At 45.5% G+C, this 20,790-nt stretch overlaps 1 protein-coding gene across 1 annotated transcript in view; it reads left to right on the top strand.

Annotated features, from left to right (window-relative positions):
* Window positions 1-20,790, top strand: part of dntt (deoxynucleotidyltransferase, terminal) — a 492,443-nt gene that overhangs the window by 132,099 nt on the left and 339,554 nt on the right. Inside the window, 1 exon segment of the mRNA XM_070875033.1 lies at window positions 2,354-2,486. Within this exon segment, the coding sequence (XP_070731134.1) occupies window positions 2,354-2,486 (133 nt within the window).

Genomic DNA, 20,790 nt, shown 5'->3' with positions numbered 1-20,790 from the left:
AACACGTGGATCAAACTAAAAGGAAGTTCAGCAACCCCATAGAAGAAGCGGAGGAAGAACATGACGTAGAGTTTACTCCACCACAGGTGACCGAACATCGGAACCAAGTGGGGGAGAGTCCAGTCAATGTGGGCATTCCAGACAGGCCTGAGGCACCGCAAACAGCAGACACTCAGGCCAGCGTCCAACAACCGGAGCCCCAACTCAGGCGCTCTACAAGGGCATGTAAACCACCAGAGAGACTTAACCTGTGATCCCAATAAGACTTTGGGGGGGGGAGGTAATGTCATGTATTCAACTATCATTGTAACCCATGTATAAGCTGACCTAAGTTGTACACCTTGAGAACATTGACCACAACGGGGTGAACTTGTGGGAGACACTCCTAACCTGGACTTTCAGGTATAAAAGGGGAAGCTCCACCCACCTTCATCACTTGAGGTCTTGGTAATAAAGGTAACTGGTCACAGAGTGACCTTCTCTCAAGTATGGGCCTCGTGTGCATTTATACTATATAGTAAGGACATATCAGGAATCAGAATGGTCATGTAGGGCACATGGGCTGGGGATGTATTAAAGAAGCAGCATGTGTGCAGTACGCCATTAATTTGAATCCAGAAATAAATGAAACAGCTGAACTAGAGTAATTGGTCTACACTGAAACAAGATCCAATGTAACCCTGTTTCGTGGTACTGCTTCAATCTGTATTCCAGCACGCTTATGTGTAAATAAATCAGCCTGAGTCGGAAATTGTAGTTCTGATTTCCTCTCCTCAGTCCGCCTGGGCACAAGCCAATTGACCTGAAGCACAGTCCACCTAACCTGGCCTGAACCTCCCTTTATTTCCAGGTTGAGGTCATTTTAACATCCTTATGTGCCCCAGGACCAGGCCTACTCCTTGGCAGAGGCTTATATCTGGAAATGGGGGTAGAAAACCAACAGCTGCTTCAGTTGCAGCAACAGTAATATCTGCCAGCTTCGGGGCCTTCTGATTGCCATCAACAGACAGCCATCAGAAGACCTCCAGCCCCAGTAGTCTTGCTGCTGGTCCTCAAATGTGGCATTTAATTTTCTTTGTCATCCATGGCCTTGCTGCCAGCCCCTCTCAATCCTCCATTCTGAGGAAGGCAGGGGGAAATATTAAGGCCTATTAATTGTAGATGTCACTACACTTGGCTTTCTGCCAAGTAATGACCCAAAAGAATGAGGTTAGAGATGTAGTCTGCTTCATTTTCATGGATTTTGATTGCTCGTGCATGCTGCAAGAGTAGGCACCGGAGGGAAACACCAGAATGGTGATGGCAAAACAAAAGGTGCTTTATGCCTGGTAAATATATGGCAGATCCTGGCTTTGTGTCCAAGTTGCCATAATTCAAACCCTCAGAGAGACCCAATGTATGGTCGGCAGAAGTATGAGCGGTTCGATGTGGCGAATCTCTCTGATGACTGGCGGAATGTGAGGACCAGCTGGAGGTCCAGGCGAACCCCACCCCAAATTTAGCCCATTTTAATCTTTAAAGGGGGATGTGCAGAGGGGGCATCTACAAGTTCTACAATTCTTTCTGGGGGGAACCCGGCACTCATGACTCTGCACTCCTCTGCCTAACCTCCCAGCCTTCCTGATATCGCGGTTACCCTAGATGTGCCCCTAGTGGCATGGACACAAATTAATGCAATTAAAAGTAGGGAGACTCCCCCTGACCCCACATAATCCATTGGGATCAGCTGGGGAGTTCCCAATTGGCGTAATTACCTGGCTCACCGGCTTATGAATTCTCAGGGCCTATGATTCCAGTAGACATGTAATAACACCCTTTAACCTAAGAGTTTGAGGTCAAACTTTGCCAACATGTGTCGGGTATTGTTTGTCTTTTGCCCTTGGCGCTGTTTCCTTGGAAGTACAAGGGCAATGCATGAAACAACACTGCTTTACTCATGCAGGCCAGATTACAATTATGCTTTGAAGTTTGGAAGAAATTGAACAAGCTGATCTGTGTGGTTTATTGGAACTAGTCGGTCATGCATTAAATCTATTACTGGCATGAGCCCAATCTCCTCCAAGGCTGATAGACTACAGTGATTTTAATACATGTCGTGACATGAATTTCTAGATTTGTGGGAGCAACTAGGAATTCTTGGGATCTCTGTCCTTATTATAAACCAATGCGTTCAAACTTAACTTACAGACTTGCTTCGCTATGCATTTTAATTTGTATAAGAGTGTTTTCTGCTGTTGTGATGCGAAAAATAGCTATTCAGGGTGTAAAACGTGAGGGTTGGTGTGCAACCAGAGTTTAACTATCAGGATGCAGCCACACATCAAAGTGCTTAATGAAGCTTTTCTCTCTTTAGGGTTTTTGTACTATGAAGACATCAATCGTGGCGTAATGAAAGCAGAGGCAGATGCTGTGGGTCAAATAATAGAGGATATTGTTCATAAATGCACACCTCATGCCAGTGTGACCTTAACCGGGGGTTTTAGAAGGTGAGTAAAATGGAGAAATTATAACATGCTCCAAACATATTATTTTTATGTGTTTCAGTTATAAATATTATTTCTAGCTGTAGAGACTGACCTGAGTGAAGAAGGAACATGGCAGCTGAAAGTAATGTAAAGTTATCTGAGCAATTTGATAGGCTGGTGTTTAGTACATGTTAGTTTGTGAATGGTAACTTTGAAAAAAGCTAGGGCTTTGAATGCTCAGTTTTCTGCTGGGGTTGTTTGGTACTTGTCTTTTTGATTTGTTCATATCTATTTTTGAATGGATATTTGATTGTTGGCTTATGAGCTAAATTTATTTTCCCGCCAATCACTAATTTTTACCCTTCGGATGTATGATGCTTTGAAGTGTGACATTTATGAGGTGTGATGCTTTTCAAAGGCAAATTGCTAGCTATACAAAACACAATCAGACTATTTGCAAGGTTGCATTCGAAATCATTGGCGGAGAAATTTGGTCGCGCCTCATTTGGGGCGGTAACCCAAACAGAGCGGTAATTTTATCGCCTTAAAAAAGTTTGCACCCTCCGCCCAGAAATTCGTCAGAATTGGGCGATGAGCTGACAGAAATCAGCCATTGCACACCAGAGCTGGGGAGGGGGCCATAATGAAAGTTTGGTCGGTAAATTTAGCGGACCCATTACGCATGTGCCAAACTCCGATTCCCATCCCGGGAACAGCTGAGTCTTAAAGGCGTGGCAAGGTAAATTAGCACATGAGCAGCTCCAACTCCACAGTGTCTTCAGTGTGCCAAAATGGAGGGGGAAAGAGGATGTCAGCTATGTGCCCGCTTCTCGCCCACCGCCCTTGACGCCTTGCCGTAGGTAGTGGAGATTTGCTGGAGGGGGACAAAGGCCGCTGCCTAGGGTTTTGACGATGCTGTGGAAGGAGGTGGAATGCCACGTTTCAGCCTGGAACATGGTGGGCACAACAGCGACGCAATGTCGGGATAAATTCAAAAGGATCGTCAGGGTGAGTACCCCTTCCATTCACCTTCCAATGTCTCATGTGAATCTCACTTTCTCACACAATATAAATATTTTTCAGTGCCTATGTCTACCAGGCCATGCTCCTCCTTGCTGAAGCCAGTCTGAGACCTCTCCATCACCTCACGAGACATGCCCTGCCCATCCAAGGCTCTCTAACCCTCTAGCTCCTTACTCAGCCTGAGCCCACCTAGCAGCACCTTTTAACTCTTTATATACGGTCACAGGCCTAAGCGTCATACTTACTGGTAGTTGCTTGTGCCCCAGACTTACCGTTCACACATCCACTGTGCGATGCCATGCAGGATGAAATGCACACTTCATTATATTGCTCACGCGTACCTACCGCAGACACAGGTGCCACACCAGCAGCTACACAGCCACTAACAAGTTTTTGTTTTTGTCATTGCAGGTCAAATTCGCGCACAATTTGCATGAGCTGCATTGTCAGGGAGAGGGCCAGCTCCAACTCCAGGACATCAGCGAGATGGAGGAGCAAGTATGCACCCTCATAGGTGTCGCAGTCGTGGCCTGGTAGACATGTAGAAGAGGTAGGCATTGCAAAGTGGAGGGCAGAGAGGCAGAGCCCCCACTCGGCAGTGACGGTTTGTGAATGAAATGGGCGTTTTGTGTGAGTCCGCTTAGCCTTGAGGCCACATGCCTTACAACATGTTGCGACCAAAATAACCATACACCCCTACTTCTTGTCTTCCTGCTCCCTCCTCAGCTGATAACTGCACTTCTGTTGCTTTTTGCTTACAGATGATGAGCCGGAAGAGCGGCAGCCTGCCCACGAGCAGATATCTGTAGACGATGAGCAAGATGAGGAGCTGGTGGAGAGCAGTGTGCCAGCCCAGGGTGAGACATCCTCATTGGGAGCAAGTGGGGAGGCAGCTTGGTGGAAGAGGACGTCTTCCCGAGGTTGCATGAAGCTGAGGCTACTGGCCCAGCGTGAGGGGAAGCTCGGGGGCCAGCTCTCCGGAGGGTAAGTCGGCCCATGAAGTCCTGCTCACAGGCAAGCAGATGAGGACCTGGATTTGGAGACTATGTCCAGGGAGTCAATGCAGATGCACCGCGAGCTAATAGGTGCATTGGCGAGGATCCCGCTGAGCATGGATGCTCTTGCTTGGAGTGTGGTGGAGGATGCCTCAATGCTTGCATTTACATCTCAGCAGTCCGTCGAGCCCATCCTTGGTAGATTCTAATGGATGATGGACGGCAGAAGTGATGATAAGGGTCCCAGACATGATGGCTGATGTGGCAGTAGCCATTGAAGGGCAGGCCAAGACCATGCTATACCTACATTCTGCCATGTTGTTAGTGTGTGGTGGCATCAATGCGCTGTGTGCTCTGATGCAGAATCAAATTGATGCCAGGCAAGCACTGATTGCTGCCATGGAGTCTGGGTCCCCATCAGTCCAACAGGGAGCTAACAGTGCCACAGCGGGCCAGCAATCTGCGCTCCAATAGATTGCTCCGGATGTTGAGGCTGTGCCCCGGGGTTGTAGCAGCCAGTCGGACAAGATTGAATCTGATGTCCTCTCTCAGCAGCACATCATTCCAGCTCCCACCACTGCCATTCTGCCTTTGTACCTGCTCGGTCTGCACCCCTGGAATTCAAGACTGGTGCCACCCATTCTCAGGTGGTGCTGTCAGCAGCCGGGCCGTCTAGGCCCACAGCTGGTCCAGGGCGTCATACTAGGTCATTTGTCCTGCCTCCCTCAGACACACAACAGCCCTCAAGCAGCCTTGCTGCAGACACTGAGGACCCATTGAGGAGAAGCAATAGGTGATGGAAGAGATGAGGCAGAGGAGTGGGAAATGTCAGTGGAAGACACACTGAATAAATGTGTCCCTATGGGACCTATGTATATATGTTGGGAACTTTCACCATCTGTTATGTTTTTTGAAGGGGCAGGAGCTCCATGTTGTTTTATTGGAGGGTGTGGGGTTTTTGGGGTTGAACCGTTTCCTTCAGTGTCTGGTGTGCGACTGTTCAGTTGTGATGGAGATGTGGCATTATCGTGGCACAAAGCACAGTCATTTTGAGCTGCATCCCTCAGCTATCTCTATTTAAACAAAGTGCTCTCTTATGAGCCTCCGCCGAAGAGTCATGGCACCACCAACATTGGCAGGCTGCCTCCTCCGTGGCTGCTGCTGTTCCTCGTCGTGTTGCTGCAGATTCAGGGCGTCGCCAGGCTCCTGTTGCTCTTCCTCCTCCTCCTCCTCCTCCTCCTGAGGTGGGCCTGCGATCCCCACTGGCAAGGCCTGGGCCCTAATGATGGCCAAATTGTGCAGAATGCAGCACACCACGATGAATAGTAAGACCTGGTGAGGGGAGTATTGAAGGCTGCCTGAAGCAGTCCAGGCATCGGAATTGCTACTTCAGCACCCCTATTGTCTGCTCTATGATGTTGTGGGTGGCGGCATGGCTCTCATTGTAGCGTTCCTCTGGCTCTATGGTGGGGTTGCGGAGGAAGGTCATTAGCCAGGCGGCCAGGCCATATCCCTTGTTCCTGAGCAGCCAGCCTCGGCCTTGCTGTGGTGGCTGAAACAGTCGAGGAACAGTGCTCTCCCGCAGGATAAAGGCATCATGTGCGCTTCCAGGATAGCAAGCAATCAGTGCGAGGATGCGCTATGTGTGGTCGCACACCAGTTGCACGTTTAGACCTCTGCATTCTTGAATGGTGCTCGCAAGGCCACGTGCGTGCAGTTAATTGCTCCTTGCACCTTTTGAAGTCTGCGCTCCTGGCAAACCCACATGCGTGCTCATTCTCTTTCTCCCTGGTCATTGGGAAGGTAATGAAGTCCATTCTGCATGTGTAGAGTGCCTGTGTGATATGGAACAGATGAAGCGATGTGCTGACAATTGTGAGACGCTGTATATGTCCCTTGATGCAGCCTGGAAGGACCCGAAGGCTTAGAAGGTGAGTAAGGCCTCCTGGTCCAACATCTAAGGGCTCTCCTCCTTCGGCTGCCAACATGCCCAACAGCCCTTCTCTGTTGCCGATACCTTGCTGGAGCATATAGAATGCGACGCTTGTGAACAAGTAATGCCCCATTAAAGTTTCACAAAGAAGTTTCTCTCCAGCTGAACTGGTATGTCTGTCTACTGCTGCAAACGCGGAGGCTCACCACCGTGCTGTGTAAACGTTGCACTGAATGTGCCCTCTGAGGAAAGTGCCTCCTCATCCCCTTAACTAGCCACCTGTTAACGACTCTGCAAGCCTGACCGACTGTTTTCCCAGACGTTGTACTTGGCAGCCGCTAAATGAGGCGGCTGCACCTAATTTTACGACCGGGACGCAAGCATGGGTGTTACACCAGGAACACGTCAAGATCGGAGTGATTATCAGCAGCCAAGTGCTACTGATCTGCGCCCCCGATGAGCCTCCAATGAATTTTCTGTCAGGATGCCAAACGCCGCGCTCCTGGTCAGTAACCTCTTACACTCACATTAACGTCCCCTCCGCCTGCTAACTGAGACGTTAGGCAACCAAAAATCCAGCCCAATGGTCTCTTGTATAATTTTCAGTACATAACAGTATTATATTTTACATGGTGTAAGAGGAAAATATATTCATACTTTAATAGTGTGCCCCTCACACCAATTAAAACATACAGCACCAGGTGTATCTAAAAAGGAGGTACCAACCTGGGGAAGCTGCAACACAGGACTGCATGCATGTTAAACAGCGGAAGCAGCATGCTATAAACAGAGCTAAGCAATTCTACAATCAACGGATCAGATCAAAGCTCTGCAGTCCTGCCACATCCAGTCGTGAATTAAACAACTAATGGGAGGAGGAGGCTCCATGAATATTCCCATCCTCAATGATGGCGGAGCCCAGCATATGGGTGCAAAAGACAAGGCTGAAGTATTTGCAACCATCTTCAGCCAGAAGTGCCGAGTGGATGATCCATATCGGCCTCCTCCTGAGGTTCCCACCATCACAAAATCCAGTCCTCAGCCAATCCGATTCACTCCACGTGATATCAAGAAATGGCTGAGCGCACTGGGTACAGCAAAGGCTTTGGGCCCTGACAACATCCAGGCTGTAGTGCTGATGACTTGTGCTCTAGAACTAGCCGCGTCTTTAGCCAAGCTGTTCCAGTACAGCTACAACACTGGCATCTACCCAACAATGTGGAAAACTGCCCAGGTATGTCCTGTCCACAAAAAGCAAGACAAATCCAATCCGGCCAATTACCGCCCCATCACTTTACTCTCAATCCTCAGCAAATTAATGGAAGGTGTCGTCGACAGTGCTATCAAGTGGCACTTACTCACCAATAACCTGCTCACAAATGCTCAGTTTGGATTCCACAAGGACCATTTGGCTCCAGACCTCATTACAGCCTTGTTCCAAACATGGACAGAAAAGCTGAATTCTAGAGGTGAGGTGAGAGTGACTGCCCTTGACATCAAGGCAGCATTTGACTGAGTGTGGCATCAAGGAACCCTAGTAAAATTGAATTCAGGGGGAGAACTCTCCACTGGCTGGAGTCATACCTAGCACAAAGGAAGATGGTTGTGGTTGTTCAAGGTCAATCATCCTAGCCCTAGGACATCGCTGCAGGAGTTCCTCAGGGCAGTGTCCTAGGCCCAACCATCTTCAGCTGCTTCATAGAAACATAGAAACATAGAAAATAGGTGCAGGAGCAGGCCATTCAGCCCTTCTAGCCTGCACCGCCATTCAATGAGTTCATGGCTGAACATGAAACTTCAGTACCCCCTTCCTGCTTTCTCGCCATAACCCTTGATCCCCCGAGTAGTAAGGACTTCATCTAACTCCCTTTTGAATATATTTAGTGAATTGGCCTCAACTACTTTCTGTGGTAGAGAATTCCACAGGTTCACCACTCTCTGGGTGAAGAAGTTTCTCCTCATCTCGGTCCTAAATGGCTTACCCCTTATCCTCAGACTGTGACCCCTGGTTCTGGACTTCCCCAACATTGGGAACATTCTTCCTGCATCTAACCTGTCTAAACCCGTCAGAATTTTAAACGTTTCCATGAGGTCCCCTCTCATTCTTCTGAACTCCAGTGAATACAAGCCCAGTTGATCCAGTCTTTCTTGATAGGTCAGTCCCGCCATCCCGGGAATCAGTCTGGTGAATCTTCGCTGCACTCCCTCAATAGCAAGAATGTCCTTCCTCAAGTTAGGAGACCAAAACTGTACACAATACTCCAGGTGTGGCCTCACCAAGGCCCTGTACAACTGTAGCAACACCTCCCTGCCCCTGTATTCAAATCCCCTCACTATGAAGGCCAACATTCCATTTGCTTTCTTAACCGCCGGCTGTACCTGCATGCTAACCTTCAATGACTGATGTACCATGTCACCCAGGTCTCGTTGCACCTTCCCTTTTCCTAATCTGTCACCATTCAGATAATAGTCTGTCTCTCTGTTTTTACCACCAAAGTGGATAACCTCACATTTATCCACATTATACTTCATCTGCCATGCATTTGCCCACTCACCTAACCTATCCAAGTCACTCTGCAGCCTAATAGCATCCTCCTCGCAGCTCACACTGCCACCCAACTTAGTGTCATCCGCAAATTTGGAGATACTGCATTTAATCCCCTCGTCTAAATCATTAATGTACAATGTAAACAGCTGGGGCCCCAGCACAGAACCTTGCGGCACCCCACTAGTCACTGCCTGCCATTCTGAAAAGTACCCGTTTACTCCTACTCTTTGCTTCCTGTCTGACAACCAGTTCTCAATCCACGTCAGCACACTACCCCCAATCCCATGTGCTTTAACTTTGCACATTAATCTCTTGTGTGGGACCTTGTCGAAAGCCTTCTGAAAGTCCAAATATACCACATCAACTGGTTCTCCTTTGTCCACTTTACTGGAAACATCCTCAAAAAATTCCAGAAGATTTGTCAAGCATGATTTCCCTTTCACAAATCCATGCTGACTTGGACCTATCATGTCACCATTTTCCAGATGCACTGCTATGACATCCTTAATAATTGATTCCATCATTTTACCCACAACTGAGGTCAGGCTGATCGGTCTATAATTCCCTGTTTTCTCTCTCCCTCCTTTTTTAAAAAGTGGGGTTACATTGGCTACCCTCCACTCCATAGGAACTGATCCAGAGTCAATGGAATGTTGGAAAATGACTGTCAATGCATCCGCTATTTCCAAGACCACCTCCTTAAGTACTCTGGGATGCAGTCCATCAGGCCCTGGGGATTTATCGGCCTTCAATTCCATCAATTTCCCCAACACAATTTCCCGACTAATAAAGATTTCCCTCAGTTCCCCCTCCTTACTAGACCCTCTGACCCCTTTTATATCCGGAAGGTTGTTTGTATCCTCGTGAATACCGAACCAAAGTACTTGTTCAATTGGTCTGCCATTTCTTTGTTCCCCGTTATGACTTCCCCTGATTCTGACTGCAGGGGACCTACGTTTGTCTTTACTAACCTTTTTCTCTTTACATACCTATAGAAACTTTTGCAATCCGCCTTAATGTTCCCTGCAAGCTTCTTCTCGTACTCCATTTTCCCTGCCCTAATCAAACCCTTTGTCCTCCTCTGCTGAGTTCTAAATTTCTCCCAGTCCCCAGGTTCGCTGCTATTTCTGGCCAATTTGTATGCCACTTCCTTGGCTTTAATACTATCCCTGATTTCCCTAGATAGCCACGGTTGAGCCACCTTCCCTTTTTTATTTTTACGCCAGACAGGAATGTACAATTGTTGTAATTCATCCATGCGGTCTCTAAATGTCTGCCATTGCCCATCCACAGTCAACCCCCTAAGTATCATTCGCCAATCTATCCTAGCCAATTCACGCCTCATACCTTCAAAGTTACCCTTCTTTAAGTTCTGGACCATGGTCTCTGAATTTACTGTTTCATTCTCCATCCTAATGCAGAATTCCACCATATTATGGTCACTCTTCCCCAAGGGGCCTCGCACAATGAGATTGCTAATTAATCCTCTCTCATTACACAACAACCAGTCTAAGATGGCCTCCCCCCTAGTTGGCTCCTCAACATATTGGTCTAGAAAACCATCCCTTATGCACTCCAGGAAATCCTCCTCCACCGTATTGCTTCCAGTTTGGCTAGCCCAATCTATGTGCATATTAAAGTCACCCATTATAACTGCTACACCTTTATTGCATGCACCCCTAATTTCCTGTTTGATGCCCTCCCCAACATCCCTATTACTGTTTGGAGGTCTGTACACAACTCCTACTAACGTTTTTTGCCCTTTGGTGTTCTGCAGCTCTACCCATATAGATTCCACATCATCCAAGCTAATGTCTTTCCTAACTATTGCATTAATCTCCTCTTTAACCAGCAATGCTACCCCACCTCCTTTTCCTTTTATTCTATCCTTCCTGAATGTTGAATACCCCTGAATGTTGAGTTCCCAGCCCTGATCATCCTGGAGCCACGTCTCCGTAATCCCAATCACATCATATTTGTTAACATCTATTTGCACAATTAATTCATCCACCTTATTGCGGATACTCCTTGCATTAAGACACAATGACCTTCACTCCATTATAAGGTCAGAAGTGGAGATGTTCGCTGATGATTGCAGTGTTCACTTCCATTCGCAACTCCTCAGAAAATGAAGCAGTCCATGCCCACATACAACACGACCTGGATGACATTCAGACTTGGGCTGATAAGTGGTAAGTAACATTTGCGCCACGCAAGTGCCAGGCAATGACCATCTCCAACAAGCAGGAGTCTAACCACCTCCTCTTGACATTCAACGGCATTACTATCGCCAAATCTCCCACCATCAACATCGTGGGGTCACCATTGACCAGTAATTTAACTGGACCAGCCACATAAATACTGTGGTTACAAGAGTGGATCAGAAGTGGGGTAGTCTGTGGTGAGTGTCTCACCTCCTGACTCCCCAAAGCCTTTCCACCATCCACAAGGCACAAGTTAGGAGTATGATGGAATTCTCTTCACTTGCTTGTCTGAGTGCAGCTCCAACGACACTCAAGAGGCTTGACACCATCCAGAACAAAGCAGCCCGCTTGATTGGCACCCCATCCACCACCTTAAACATTCACTCCCACCACCACTGGCGCAGTGTGGCTGCAGTGTGTACCATCTATAAGATGCACTGCAGCAACTTGCCACAGCTTCTTCGGCAGCACCTCCCAAACCCGTGAACTCTACCACCTAGAAGGCCAAGGGCAGCAGACGCATGGGAGCACCATCACCTGCAAGTTTCTCTCTCAACATTTTCATCCTGACTTGAAAATATATTGGCATTCCTTCATTGTCGCTGGGGCAAAATCCTGGAACTCCCTCCCTAACAGCACGGTGGGAGTTCCTTCACCACACTGTGCAACGGTTCAAGAAGGCAGCTCACGACCACTTTCTCAAGGGCAATTAGGGATGGGCAATAAATGGAGGTGGGTGGGGTGGCTTGACCCATCCACCTCCATGGAGGTGTGTGGGGGGCCTGACCCATCCACCTCCATGGCACGAACCTGGTATTGCAGTACTTCCAGGAACGGTGCAGTGGCTCTAGGCCTTTTGGCTTAGAGCATTGGCGCAGAGTGATCCTTGATGTGTGCAAGGTGACCTCTGGCGTTTGTGATTTGACAAAGAATTGGAAAGATTGGCAACGAATTAAAAAAAAAAATAAATGCTGGCCTTGCCAGCGACACCCACATCCTGAAACAACTTTTAAAAATCTTTTTAAAAAAATCAATATTCAAGTTATTAACAATTGATTCAATAAATATTGTTTATTTGTGTAATAGTGAGCATATTTTGAGGGATTTTGCTCATATTTTGTAATATCTTTTGGACTTCACAAATTTTTAGTGGGCAAAGTTTGTTAGGGTTGTAGATATGAGAAATCAGATAAGCTGAATCCTGCAACGTGAATAATGCAACACTCAATATTGAATCTTTTATTGCTAGTTTATAATGTTGTAAATTATTTAGCAGTTTTATTTCAACCTCTACCATTTGGATGCAGCATCCAACAGTGACATTATGTAAACTGACCAAGACATTATAATTTTGTGCATTTTATTGGATTTTTCATTATTAATCATAGATAATACAACTGTTGTCCCCAAATTTATATAACTCATGAGGAATACTGTGGAGGGAGCAAACATTGAAACAGCTGAAATATCAGACCAATATACCAGATACTCTGCCTGGACTGGTGCCTCATCAAAGGGAGTTGTGAGCTGGCAGCGTTGAGTTAAATAGCCTACTTGTACCATTCTCTTGAGAGGAGAAAAGACCTATGTCATGTACATATGTGCAACAACATTCATAAAACTATGCTTTCTTGCTGGTGACATTGTTAATGCTACAAAAACCAACGTGACAGGCTGAGTATACTTGCTTCCACTCTATAAGTGAGTTCTCAGATGGCTGAACAGTCCAATGCGGGAACTACAATCTCTGTCACAGGTAGGGCAGACAGTGGTTGAAGGAAAGGGTGGGTTGGAACTGGTTTGCCGCACACTCCTTCCACTGCCTGCGCTTGCATTCTGCATGCTCTCGGCGACGAGACTCGAGGTGCTCAGCGCCCTCCCGGATGCTCTTCCTCCACTTAAGGCGGTCTTTGGCCAGGGACTCCCAGGTGTCGGTGGGGATGATGCACTTTATCAAGGAGGCTTTGAGGTTGTCCTTGAAACATTTCCTCTGCTCACCTGGGGCTCACTTGCCATGTCAGAGTTCCGAGTAGAGTGCTTGGTTAGGGAGTCTCGTGTCGGGCGTGCAGACGATGTGGCTCGTACGGGAAGGATGGCCACATGGGCAAGGTATTAAAGAAATGTGAAACTGTATTCCAGAAGTAATCTTTTCCTCTAGGGGAAGAGCGGAGCAAATAGAGAATAACAGCTTACTTTTAGTTCATAAACTCTTTGTGCAACATCAGTAGGTTTGTTACATTATTACTATTACAATTTTGGTAAAATGGCTTAAAAGATACACGACTACGTTGTGAACACTGTACAATGACTTTGCTCGTTTGCATTTACATCACTATTCCTGTCACTGATTGCATGTTCTTTAAAATACAGCAACTAACATTCAAATATGTATTTCCTGAACTGGTTTGAAAAAGGCGTGAACTTCCACAGATATAACATTCTCAACAATTGAGTATTCTGTTACTGCAAAGTTTGCACCCCTAGCTGTTGGAGGAATTGAGCCTGTGGTAAAAATCTTGCTAAATTGGATGAAAATGTTCTTTTAAAAATGTATAGGTATATTTTCCTCTTTTTGATAATAAGAGGTTACTGATGCTGATGTCAAAATACTGGGTTTACACAGTTTTATGGCTGATGATTTTGTGGGACCCAAAGAAAACTAGCCAATCCTAGCTAATGATGCCTGGCAGAAGCTACAGACACTGGCAGATGTCAGATGTAACAAAGCCCATGGAACTACCAGGATCATTATTGTGTATGCCATTGGCACCTTGGGGCAGTATTTCAGATGTGTGAGCACATCAGGAGCACCTTCTAGTACAGCCTTCCAGGATCATCATTATTTGATACATGCTACACAAATTTGCTATTCAGAGATCTGAAATCAAAGGTAGAGCAGGACACAGATACTGACTAAGAGGATGCAGCTGCAAATACAGCAGCGCAGCCAGGAATACTGCTCCTCTAAGTATTCATCCAAGATACATTCAGCCTGAGCTTCTGTTTAAGGGACCCTGTGTAACCCAGAAAGTGTCTTTAAACAACTTCTGCAACATTGCCCACTGCACTTCCTTAACTATCACTAATATCTACCATTTGCTGTTCTGTTACCTTATTCTACACAATCTGAAGCAAACTCTTTGGACAAATATAATGCCCTTACTTTGTGTCATGTCTGGATGACATCAGTGTTCTCTCTTCGTGTTGTGCACTGGGTAATCTCTAACCTGCGGGTAGCCAATGAAAAGAATATGTGTGCTGTCGCGCTTCAAGGTTTAAGTGGGAGCTAATTGCGATTCAAATGGCTCTGTGCCTCTGTGTGCTAATTTCTGAACTGCTTCTTTTACCTGAAGTGGCTCTCATTAAGTATTCATGGTGGGTTTACTGTGGTAAAACCATTGCTCGTTGGATTATCACCACTGGGAGGCAGGGAAATTAAGTAATTAAAAATGCTGCAGCTGGATAAAGGAGCAAACACTTGTGGGAATTCTGGAAATATATAGAAGAAAGGGAAGTCAGCCAGAATGTGTGAAGTAGCAGTAGTCTCAGAGGGGGAGGGATCAGCAGCAGGTAATGCTCACAGGCTTTCTTTTGGCATCCATGGCTGTTTTACTTCCAGAAGTGAGAGCTATAGAGAAAGGACTGCTGGGGGACTGAGAACAGGAAGTCCCATAAGAGGGTGGTGCAGACATTATGGTGGCAGGTTGCCGAGGCAATTAGTGAAACCTCCAGTACCCCACAGATTACCACACAGATTTAATGACCTCACAATGTTGACCAAAGTTAATGAAGACACGAGTCCCCATTCACAACCTAATAAGAATGACAGAGGCATGACTCACCTCCTTACCTACCATGTCCTCGCTCTCCTATTAAATGTCTGACTGATTCGGGCTGTAATGTGTGCCATCAGTATCAAATCGCCTCATAAACATTCACTTCTAATTGAGGTGCAAACATCGGTGCAACACAAGAAAAAAAACATCTGAAGTGTTCCACATGCATACTGAATCTGGCAACAGCAGCAAAACATTTCCAGCACTCGGAGACAAGTGAAAGTTTTAACTCATGACCCACACTTCAGACAGAAGGGGCCAGGCTATAACATTAATTAACTAATTATATGGGTAATTTTAGTCATTTTTATGCTTATGTCAATCATATTAGTATTGACTTTGACTTAGTCTTAAATTTTCAAAGTCCAAAATAAGTGATTAAACAAAACAAAAAATTCTAAAAATTATCAGTTTCACAATAACATGATTTAAGTTTATCCATTGAATTGGCAGTTGTGCCTACATTATAGTTTTTACTTGAAGGCCTCAGTGTGCAATCCCATTTATGTGCTGTGAGCCTGTGCATTTTGCAGCATGCAATCTGTGCATCAACAGGAATTGGCAAGAATTGTGTGTCCTCTCATCCTGTGAGGATGTGACAGTTTCTTTGCTTTTTCCAACATACTTTGAAAGAAACAGAGATTGAATTTTCAAAGCTTTTATTGCAGACAAGTGATGAATTGATATAAATATATTACAATTTTCTATTATAAACACCTTACAAAAATATAGAAAAGCTGTCATATGAGAAACATGACTGTGAATAACAACAGCTACTCATAGCTTTTTCTTTGTTGATGTTTGGAAAGGAAAACTAATTGTTTATAGAGAATAGATTTCTTTAAGTCAATTATCACTTTTGATTGTACATGGGCTAAAATTGTCCGCTGAACCATTTTGAGACTTTGTGATTTATTGTACCAAATACTTAAAAACTGGTGCCAACATCAGGATGGTTTGCCACCTGCATCTGCCCCCACCCGCACAACTGCTGCCCGAGTTAAAACTGGGCTACTAATAGTGTATTCCGGCTGCTTGCTGGGAATGTATATCAAGGACTCACATGCTCTCAGCCCATGCTTTCCTATTCATCAACTACAACGAGTAGAAAATTCACGCTTATGCTTGGGCTGCAAAATTCAGCACCAATGGAAGTCCCGCCCTGTGACCTATATTCAGGTTACCGCCTCCGAGAGGATCTACAGTCAAAATATCGCGCTGCACTTCCTCTTGGGGGCGAGAGTGGGGCACAAAGCCTCTGTGAAGATCGCAGCGTTATGCGGCGGGACACGTAGTGCTGGCACGTAGACAGGGTCCTCCTCTTCATGAAGAGGAGGACCAAGCTACCGACTCCGCGGGCAGAAAATGGGACCATCCCTGGACCACCAGGGAGCGGGGTGCCGTGGCAGCAAGATCGCAGTTCAAACCGCAGGATTCAATACCAAGAAGGTCACGACCCTAAGTTGGCCATTTTTTTTTCGCCTTCCCGATCTCTCCTTTAATTATCGCCCTGTGAGCAGCCTGCAGCATTGCTCACGGCAGTTTCAGGGGATGCTACTGAAATTTGCTGCGGGGCAAAAATGGGTCACTGCGCACACTGATTACGTTGTCAGCGCCGGCACAGCGGAGCGGGACGCTACTGGTTACCACCGCTGCTAAACACCTGTGGAATTTTGCTGGGATTTGGTAGCGGCGCCACGCCCAGGTGAAAAGTTGTTTGTACCCCTTTAATGGGAGGCACAAATGCGCTAAAACATAGAAACAGAGAAACATAGAAAACAGGTGCAGGAGTAGGCCATTCGGCCCTTCGAACCTGCACCACCATTCAATATGATCATGGCTGATCATTCTATCAGTACCCCTTTCCTGCTTTCTCTCCATACCCCTTGATCTCTTTAGCCGTAAGGGCCATATCTAACTCCCTCTTGAATGCATCCAATGAACTGGCATCAACAACTCTCTGCGGCAGGGAATTCCACAGGTTAACAACTCTCTGAGTGAAGCAGTTTCTCTTCATCTCAGTCCTAAATGGCCTACCCCTTATCCTAAGACTATGTCCCCGGTTCTGGACTTCCCCAACATCGGGAACATTCTTCCCGCATCTAACCTGTCCAGTCCTGTCAGAATTTTATTCGTTTCTATGAGATCCCCTCTCATCCTTCTAAACTCCAGTGAATAAAGGCCCAGTTAATCCAGTATCTCCTTATATGTCAGTCCAGCCATCCCTGGAATCAGTTTGGTGAACCTTCGCTGCACTCCCTCAATAGCAACAATGTCCTTCCTCAGATTAGGAGACCAAAACTGAACACAATATTCCAGGTGAGGCCTCACCAAGGCCCTGTACAACTGCAGTAAGACCTCCCTGCTCCTATACTCAAATCCCCTAGCTATGAAGGCCAACATACCATTTGCCTTCTTCACTGCCTGCTGTACCTGCATGCCAACTTTCAATGACTGATGATCCATGACACCCAGGTCTCATAGCACCTCCCCTTTTCCTAATCTTCCGCCATTCAGGTAATATTCTGTCTTCGTGTTTTTGCCCCCAAAATGGATAACCTCACATTTATCCACATTATACTGCATCTGGCATGCATTTGCCCACTCACCTAATCTGTCCAAGTCACTCTGTAGCCTCTTAGCGTCCTCCTCACAGCTCACAACGCCACCCAGTTTAGTGTCATCTGCAAACTTATTACACTCAATTTCTTCATCTAAATCGTTAATGTATATTGTAAAGAGTTGCGGTCCCAGCACTGAGCCCTGCGGCACTCCACTAGTCACTGCCTGCCATTCTGAAAAGGACCCGTTTATCCCGACTCTCTGCTTCCTCTCTGCAACCAGTTCTCTATCCACGTCAGTACATTACCCCTAATACCATGTGCTTTGATTTTGCACAACAATGTCTTGAGCGGGACCTTGTCAAAAGCATTTTGAAAGTCCAAATACACCACATTCACTGGTTCTCCCTTGTCCACTCTACTAGTTACATCCTCAAAAAATTCCAGAAGATTCGTCAAGCATGATTTCCCTTTCATAAATCCATGCTGACTTGGACCGATCCTGTCACTGCTTTCCAAATGCGCTGCTATTTCATCCTTCATGATTGATTCCAACATTTTCCCCACTACTGATGTCAGGCTAACTGGTCTATAATTACCTGTTTTCTCTCTGCCTCCTTTTTTAAAAAGTGGTGTTACATTAGCTACCCTCCAGTCCATAGGAACTGATCCAGAGTCGATAGGCTGTTGGAAAATGATCACCAATGCATCCACTATTTCTAGGGCCACTTCCTTAAGTACTCTGGGATGCAGACTATCAGGCCCTGGGGATTTATCGGCCTTCAATCCCATCAATTTCCCTAACACAATTTCCCACCTAATAAGGATATCCTTTAGTTCATCCTTCTCACTAGACCCACTATCCCCTAGTACATTCGGAAGGTTATTTGTGTCTCCCTTCGTGAAGACAGAACCAAAATATTTGTTCAATTGGTCCGCCATTTCTTTGTTCCTCATTATAAATTCACCTGAATCCGACTGCAAGGGACCTATGTTTGTCTTCACTAATCTTTTTCTCTTCACATATTTATAGAAGTTTTTGCAGTCAATTTTTATGTTCCCTGCAAGCTTCCTCTCGTACTTTATTTTCCTCCTCTTAATTAAACCCTTAGTCCTCCTCTGTTGAATTCTAAATTTCTCCCAGTCCTCAGGTTTGCTGCTTTTTCTGGCCAATTTATATGCCTCTTCCTTGGTTTTAACACTATCCTTAATTTCCCTTGTTAGCCATGGTTGAGCCACATTCCCCATTTTATTTTTACTGCAGACAGGGATGTACAATTGCTGAAGTTCATCCATGTGATCTTTAATCTTAAATTTCTCCTCCAAGAAGTAAAGAGCACAAAGAAAGAAAAAAAGAAAGACTTACATTTATATAGCACCATTCACAATAGCAGGACACCACAAAACACTTTACATCCATTGAAGTGTAGCTATTGTTGTAATGTAGAAAATGCAGCAGCTAATTTTCACACAGCAAGCTCCATACACAGCAATGTAATAAATTACCAGGTGCAGCAAGTGATCAGGAAGGCCAATCGAATCTTGGCCTTTATTGCAAAGGGGATGGAGTATAAAAGCAGGTTATGGGTGAGGCTATACCTGGAAAACTGCGTGCAGTTTTGGCTTCCATATTTACGAAAAGATATACTTACTTTGAAGGCAGTTCAGAGAAGGTTCACTAGGTTAATTCCGGAGATGAGGGGGTTGACTTATGAGGAAAGGTTGAGTAGGTTTGGCCTCTACTCATTGGAATTCTGAAGAATGAGAGGTGATCTTATCAAAATGTATAAGATTATGAGGGGGATGCAGAGAGGATGTTTCCACTGATAGGGAAGACTAGAACTAGGGGGCATAATCTTAGAATAAGGGGCCATCTATTTAAAACTGAGATGAGGAGGAATTTCTTCTCTCAGAGGGTTGTAAATCTGTGGAATTCGCTGCCTCAGAGCGCTGTGGAAGCTGGGTCATTGAATAAATTTAAGACAGAGATAGATAATTTCTTAACCGATAAGGGAATAAGGGATTATGGGGAGTAGGCGCGGAAGTGGACCTGAATCCATGATCAGATCAGCCATGATCATATTAAATGGCGGAGCAGGCTCAAGGGGCCGTATGGCCTACTCCTGCTCCTATTTCTTATGTTCTTATGTTCTTATGTAATCTTTTTTATAGTGATGTTGCCTGAGGGATAAGATTGGTCATGTCACTGGGGAGAACTCCCCTCATCTTCTTCGAAGTAATGCCGTGGAATCTTTTACGCCCACCAGAGAGGGCTAACAGGCCTCAGTTTAACATCTCATTCAAAAGAAGGCACCTCCGACAGTGCAGCACTCCAACAGTACAACACTCCCTCAGATCTTGTGCTTAAGTCGCTTGTGGGACTGTGAACCCGCAACCTTCTGACTCGATGCAAGAATGGTACCACTGAGTCTCGGCTGACACTAAAATGTTGCAACTAAGTAGAAAGAGAGTGACTGATCTACATGACATTGTGCCAATAGATGGCAATCACTACCTGGAAAAGAACAATTAAAGGGAGATTTCCCTTGGTCTGTGCCCAGGCAGGTCAGAGTGCAGCTCAAAGTGCGTGCCATTAATTAAACCTGCCTATTTTCCTGTCCAGATCAAGAAATGGCAAGATTTCGATAACTGTATTTTATACGAATCGTATTAACTCCAAGTTATAGACAGTAATGAAAGACAATCAATATGTTTTTCTTGTTAATTGTTGTAAACTCATTTTATTATGGCAACAAAATGAAGACTAGCGGCACAATCAGAAGAAAAGTTCATTACTGCTTTCTATGGGTCTTGCTCACTTGTTTATTCACAGTGACTTTTTTTGTCAAAGCTAACACACGCGGGGAAATATGGTCTATTTATCTTTCTCCCTCTAATTGTTAATCATCATAAGTGAGCCATGTCAGTTTGAATTACTTCCTCAACGAATATTAATCAACATCATAAAATTATGGACCTATGCACAATTAACGTTGAAAAGCCCAGAAATATGCAGCTTAAGGGAAATTTAGTTTTCAAAATACGCTGTATCACCTTTCTGATATGAAGGAACTTTAAGACTTTTAAGGGATTTCAGAGTTTGCGGCTTCACTACTGAAGTCCAAATGCAATTACAGTTCCAATAACTGCTGGTAAGAAAGTCTTGTTAGATCACCATGGAACGCAGACACCATTCCTTAGATTGTCAGCAAATGCAGATAACTA

Source organism: Pristiophorus japonicus, chromosome 3 (assembly GCF_044704955.1).
Source record: "Pristiophorus japonicus isolate sPriJap1 chromosome 3, sPriJap1.hap1, whole genome shotgun sequence".
Classification (NCBI taxonomy): Eukaryota; Metazoa; Chordata; class Chondrichthyes; family Pristiophoridae; genus Pristiophorus; species Pristiophorus japonicus.
Note: the sequence above shows the minus strand (reverse complement) of the source record. Positions and strands in the feature narration are given on the sequence as shown.